This window comes from Drosophila ananassae, chromosome 3L, assembly GCF_017639315.1.
Source record: "Drosophila ananassae strain 14024-0371.13 chromosome 3L, ASM1763931v2, whole genome shotgun sequence".
Classification (NCBI taxonomy): domain Eukaryota; kingdom Metazoa; phylum Arthropoda; class Insecta; order Diptera; family Drosophilidae; genus Drosophila; species Drosophila ananassae.
The window spans coordinates 9,606,787-9,612,507 of record NC_057929.1 but is presented as its reverse complement, the minus strand read 5'-3'; the positions used below and the strand labels follow the sequence as shown (position 1 = coordinate 9,612,507).

Here is a 5,721-nt window from a genome sequence, read left to right as displayed (position 1 = left end):
TTTTCTATATTTTTCACTTTTCCGCACAGGTAGCAGTGACAATCAAGCAGATGCTCGATAAGCAAACAGGTAGATTAAGGTGTGTTTGTATTTCAAGGGTAGTTTAGCCAATTCTCCGTATATAAGGTAGGGTTAGTTTATTGATTTTTCTCAGTTGAAAGCGAACACTTGGCAGGTGTAAAGTGTTACTCCAGAAGGCGAAGAAAACTTCATCTCAGGTATTATTTGTGTTTTATTTTTTTGAAAAAAGTACAGAGCATTAAAAAATCGTCCTTTCTCTTAACGTAATCGCCTTACGTGGATTTTAACTACATATTACAAGCATTTTTATTTCGTTAAGCGTTGCTCATAGTTTTTGGTGCGCTTTTTCATTCCGCTGCCCGGCAGCTTCCCTCACTCGCTCGCTCACCCTTTCGGCCCTGGTAACAGACCTTAAATAGTGGCAAAGACATCTCACAGACTTGGCCTGCTGCATTTGTCAATTTACTACGAGCTGAAAGGGGCGTGGCCGCGCATAAAAATGATATATGTGAGCGCTGAGTTAGCAATTTTCGTATGAATTGGCAGAGATGCAGTGGCTGCTGGATCTGGTGCTTCTGCTGCTGTTCGCTTTATGAATTTCTTTATGGCCAACCTATAAAATATTTTGATTGCGCGAAAGGCAAAGGGCAGGGGCAGCAGTGGAAATGAAATGCTTGTTGCTTGATTTGCTTGCCCCGCTCTCAAGTGCCCCACTCTCGACCAGTGTCCACTTCAGCTTGGCCAGCAATTATGGAGGAATAACCGCAGAACTCTCCAAAAGCTGGCCTTGCAAAATGGCAAGTGTCGGGTGGTGGGTGGTGGGTGGCTGGTGGCGAATGCCCTATGCTTTGCCGGAATTTTGGCATTTTCCCCCGTAATCCTTTTGTGTGCTAATTGGAGCGTTGTCGGCCATAAATACTGCAACTCTCCCCCCTCGGGTCGGGTCCTGGCGAATCTCTGGCCTAAACAGTCCAGTCATTCGGGCCATTCATGACACTGAAAGCGACTTAGGCCACTTGCCGTGGCAACCAAAGGTAAATATGTATACCACGGACCTCTTTAATGTGATTTAGTTTGGGTGGCTATCGGATTGGGGAATCGATTTTGTTTGAATGCCCATAACGAAATTTACGAATTTAAATAGAAATATAACTGGCTTTCAATTGATTACAAAGTTTATCATGAGTGCTCTTAGTGATTTGTTTCTTCTCAATTCTCATAAATTATTATCACCTATTAATCGATTAGTACGAAAAAACGATATAACATTGTTTATAGAGAGTGGTTAGCAAATTAGGAAGATTGAATAGTTGATAATTAAGCTTATAGAGCCGTTTGTTGCCTTATATTAGTGACGAAGGCGTGCTCCACTGATGTTCAATGCGTGTTTATGTTTTGATTATATTCCACCAATATGGGCTTGATTAAATGAAGACTTCTCCATCAAGAAGAGTAGAAAAACAGAAGTTATGAGAGCATATTTGTTCAAGAGATTATCCAATGGCTAGCGGAACGAGTTACCTTGGCGGAGATAATTTCAAAAGCCACAAAAGTAGACAAATGCTATCTGGAACAGGCACCAGATTGGAGGCTTCTGGCATTGTCTTGTCATAATACCCGAAGCTTGTCGAACGCATCTTATCAGATGGGATTAAAGTACAAGTGGCTTTATTGGCGACTCAGTTGCCTTTCGCATTCGACGAAAGCAGCATCTCTCGCATTGATTGCGAAGATTCCGAGCTGTTCAGGCGTCAAAGCTAAAATTAAATATAGATAAGACCCTTGAATCGTACAACAAGTGAATTACATAAGTTGGGCCTACGGACGGGCCCCTTAAAATATAAAATATACTTGGATTTAAACTGTTTACAGTTGACGAAACTTAACTCTTACTTCTAAGGTTGGTACTTAAAATTTTAAACAATAGACAGAGCTCGTGCTCCATAATAAATAATAATCCATTGCGTAAAAAGCCGATAAAAGCAATTGTTGACATTTTTTATGGTCTTCCAAACCAACATCTATTATTCAAAGATAAATCTCACATTTCAATTACTTGAATTCTAACCAAGTTGATTTCCTAAATCCCATGAGGAAGCTGTGAACATGTGTCTCTTTTGACGATCGGATTTTAGCCCGACCCAAAGTTACTAACTTGGCCCGTGTGTGGCTGCATTGATTGGCAATTTGCATATATAATTTATTTGCAATTGTTGTGACATTTTGCTGTAGCAGCCGCTGACGATTGCGCAAAGACCCACACCAGACAGGTTGTCGTCGCCGCCGTGGGAACTGGCTCCGGCATCATTTGCCCAAAATCTCAGAGGCACTCACTTAGTCGCTCTTTCTGCATCTCTTTTAGCCAACTTTCACTGGCGACTGGCAAGCTGGCAAGCAGTGCTTCCTTAATTAAGCCATCTTAATGGGTAACTGGGACTCGGCTATCTGGCAGCAGACAATGGCTTAATCTCCCAGCTAGATCCCGATCCCTGGGGCGCACCTTCCTCCAATTAACCAGGCAGCCGACTTCATTTACCTACTTAAAAGAGTAAAAGTTTAGCCCCGTCTTGGCCTTTTGCAGAGCTGCAGTTGGAGGCCGTACTCCTATTTTCAAATGCCATTTAGTCGGCGGTGGATCTGTGGCCAAGTGCTAATGCCCCCGACTTCTGTTCCGTTGCCGGCTCCAACTTGTCACGCTGCCTCCAATCGCTCTGTGTGCCACAAAAAAGCAAACGGCCTCTCTCTCTCCTCCTGACTCAGATTGTCGCGGCGGGTCTCGGAAAACCGGTTGGAGTGTGTTGGCTGTTGGCCAGTTACCTTGCAAATGAAATCGCTATCTGCCCGGGTTCCATATTTTCACGCCAGTCGACCGGCACCGCTCGATATGTTCAATTTACGCTAAAGCCGGCCAATATTTGAGAAAGTTCACCTTGGGAGGCAGGTGGGATTGGTAGGCCAGTTAGTTTCAAGTAGTCTAAAATAAAATATGTTTTTATAAATTCCAAAATTACTTGTGAAATCTATTTAAGATTCTTTACGCAAAATGGCTGACCAAAAACAGGGCAACCAAAAGCCGCTCAAGCCGGTGGAGAAGACGAACGATCCGATTATCTCACAGATCGGCGACTTTGGATGTTACCAGCTTTTCTTCTTCTTTCTCATCCTGCTGTCAAAGTTTGGAACTGGATGGCATACAATAGGACACATCTTCCTGGCAGCCCCAACTCCGTTGTCCTGCGCAACGGAAAATGTGACGGATCCCTGTAGCGATGACTGCACAGAGCAGGAGTTCGACACCTCAATCTTCAAGAGCACTATCATCACCGAGTGGGATTTGACTTGCGACAAGAAGTCCTTGGCCAGTTTAACCCAGAGCATCGTGATGACGGGAATTATGTCCGGGAGTATGATATTCGGCATGATTGCGGATAAGTAAGCGTTTGGGATATTTTCCCTCATTTTAAACCGTAGCTGGTTGGATCGAGAATTGTAACAAGAACACCTTTTTCTTCCTTCGATCCTTAGATGGGGACGCCGACCCGCCTTTCTGGGATGCTGTTTTATGCAGCTGATCACGGGACTGATTGTTTGCGTATCGCCGTATTACTGGTTCTACTGCGTATTTAGATTTTTGGTGGGGTTCGCCACAGGCGGAACTATGACCACGAGGTATGTATCCTTTATAAAAAATGCCAATTGTACCACTAATGTACCTTCTTTCCCTATAGCTTTGTCTTGCTCATGGAGATTGTAGGACCCAAGAAGCGTGAACTCATAGCCATTTTGTACCAAATTCCCTTCAACATCGGACACGCCTCTTTGGCCGTGTTCGCCTACTTTATCCGAGAATGGCGATGGTTCCAGTTCAGCATAACCATATTTTCGGTGGTGTTCCTGATCTACATCTGTTTGGTGCCAGAATCACCGCGCTGGCTTTATACAACCGGAAGATTGGATAAGTCTGTCAAGATTCTGGAGAAGATTGCCCGGTGCAACAAAGTCCCAACGGAAACCATTAAGCCGGAGATTGAAGCAGCCTATGCGGCTTTGCAGACACGGACCCAGGCAAAGAAGGGCACTTTGTGTGATCTCTTCCGGACGCCATATCTCCGGTTGAAGACCATCTTCATGGCGAATGACTGGGTGGTGGTCTGCATGGTCTATTACGGGATGTCCCAGTATATGTCCAAGCTGGGCGGAAACATCTTCCTGAACAACCTGATAGCCGCCTCCGTAGGCATACCCGGGACGTGTATGTCCGTGGTGATGAGCAAGTTCCTCGGACGCCGGCTGTCCCTGATCATTTCGAACTCTTTGAGCGCAATTGGTCTTATGCTGCTGGTCTTCCTCACAGAACAGAGCGATGTTATCCAGGTGAGCTGCGCCATCCTGGGTCTCTTCGGGGCATCGATAACCTTCCCAATCGTCTACCTGTACGGCGGGGAGCTCTTCCCCACGGTGGTGCGCTCCAACGGAATGGGCCTCTGCTCGATGTTGGGACGGGGTGGCTCGATACTGGCCCCCCTGATCTGCGAGTTGGCCAACTACGGTAAATGGATAACCCCGCTTATTTTTGGCATCTTCGCCATTATGGCCGTTATTGGTACATTTTTTTTGCCTGAGACACGTGGCCTTCCTTTGCCGGAAACCCTTGAGGATGGAGAGACATTTGGAAAAAAACCTAAAACGGCTCAAGCTTAAGGGTTAAGCCTTTTTCCGCAGTGTCTTGAGTTTTCGGAGTCGACGAACCAGATCCAAAATTAATAAATTCCGGCTTAATTTTCGATTCAGGAGATCGAAGATACGTCAGTCAAGACCAGCGAGCTTTCGTGCCAAGCCAAGCCAGAGGCGAAAAAAAAATTGAAAAATCTAGCAAATTCAAAAGGTAATTACCGCAGAGAAACTTCCACTTCGTGATTATAAAAACTCGGTCAACAGGTAACCGGCGACTATTGGTTGCTGCTGCATTTTGCCTACAAATGCCGTTTTAAGTCGAGAGTTGGCGAGTGAACGTGAATGTAGTCGTCGCATGTGAACCTTCAAATGTTGCACTTTGGAATCAACAATATCCCGTCATCGGTTTTCATTTGTGGGCTTTTACATTTTAAAATAGGCCAATTGTTTCCTTTAGCTCTTAAGCTCATAAGTTTAATTCTCTTTACTTAAAATATTTATACTTACACTGTTTTAAATTATGGTAGTCTGAAATAAATTTATTAATCGATACCACTGGCCTTAAGCAGAGGGTACCTCTATCTCATCACACCATCTCTCTCGTCTCCTGGTACTAAACTGTTTGGGATGAAGTGACCTTGGCCAAGCAAGAACCGGCTGGAGACACCACTCAAGGTTAATATTCATTGTCAACATTGGGCACGCCTCATTTGTATGCGGTCCTTGGCCCAGGGGCCCTTACTCCTCAGGTGCCACAGTGAGAGAAAATGCGGGGAAATCAAGATGAAATTTTTGTAATATAACCCAAAAGATTCTTTTTTGTACATTGCTGAGAGGTTTTTAAATACAATTTATAGAAAATATCCTTTTTGCGGACAAGAAACTTCCTATTTTTTCCTGTCTATCCAACATAAAATCGTTCTCATCCTCCGGCATTCAATCGCATCTGAGTTGCATTTGCCAGAGTTGGACTTCGATTCAGATTCTGAGTGATTCTCGGGACGGAGCAAGTTTTTTAGCGTCATC

The 5,721-nt window shown here is 44.5% G+C and overlaps 1 protein-coding gene across 3 annotated transcripts; it reads left to right on the top strand.

Moving 5' to 3' along the window:
- The first annotated feature begins 201 nt into the window (after nt 1-201).
- LOC6494604 (organic cation transporter protein) lies at nt 202-5,247 on the top strand. 3 transcript variants are annotated; one of them, XR_006507221.1, is made up of 5 exons: nt 1,730-1,921; nt 3,051-3,453; nt 3,547-3,690; nt 3,750-4,906; nt 4,960-5,247. XR_006507221.1 is itself a non-coding variant. In XM_044715337.1 (4 exons), exons 2-4 carry the CDS (start codon nt 3,065-3,067, stop codon nt 4,720-4,722), a joined length of 1,506 nt encoding a protein of 501 aa, XP_044571272.1. In that variant the 5' UTR covers nt 202-218; nt 3,051-3,064; the 3' UTR covers nt 4,723-5,247. The 3 variants fall into 3 exon arrangements, 2 of the variants coding, with proteins under 2 accessions (XP_044571272.1, XP_032306614.1); XM_044715337.1 differs by lacking the exon at nt 1,730-1,921 and adding an exon at nt 202-218 and having other exon boundaries at nt 3,750-5,247; XM_032450723.2 differs by having other exon boundaries at nt 3,750-5,247.
- Nucleotides 5,248-5,721: the final 474 nt, after the last annotated feature.

Coding starts and splice junctions, on each gene's coding strand:
- LOC6494604 (XM_044715337.1), top strand. CDS start 3,065: ATGGCTGACCAAAAACAGGGCAACCAAAAGCCGCTCAAGCCGGTGGAG. Junction 3,454..3,546: donor TTCGGCATGATTGCGGATAA/GTAAGCGTTTGG, acceptor TTCGATCCTTAG/ATGGGGACGCCGACCCGCCT. Junction 3,691..3,749: donor GGCGGAACTATGACCACGAG/GTATGTATCCTT, acceptor CTTTCCCTATAG/CTTTGTCTTGCTCATGGAGA.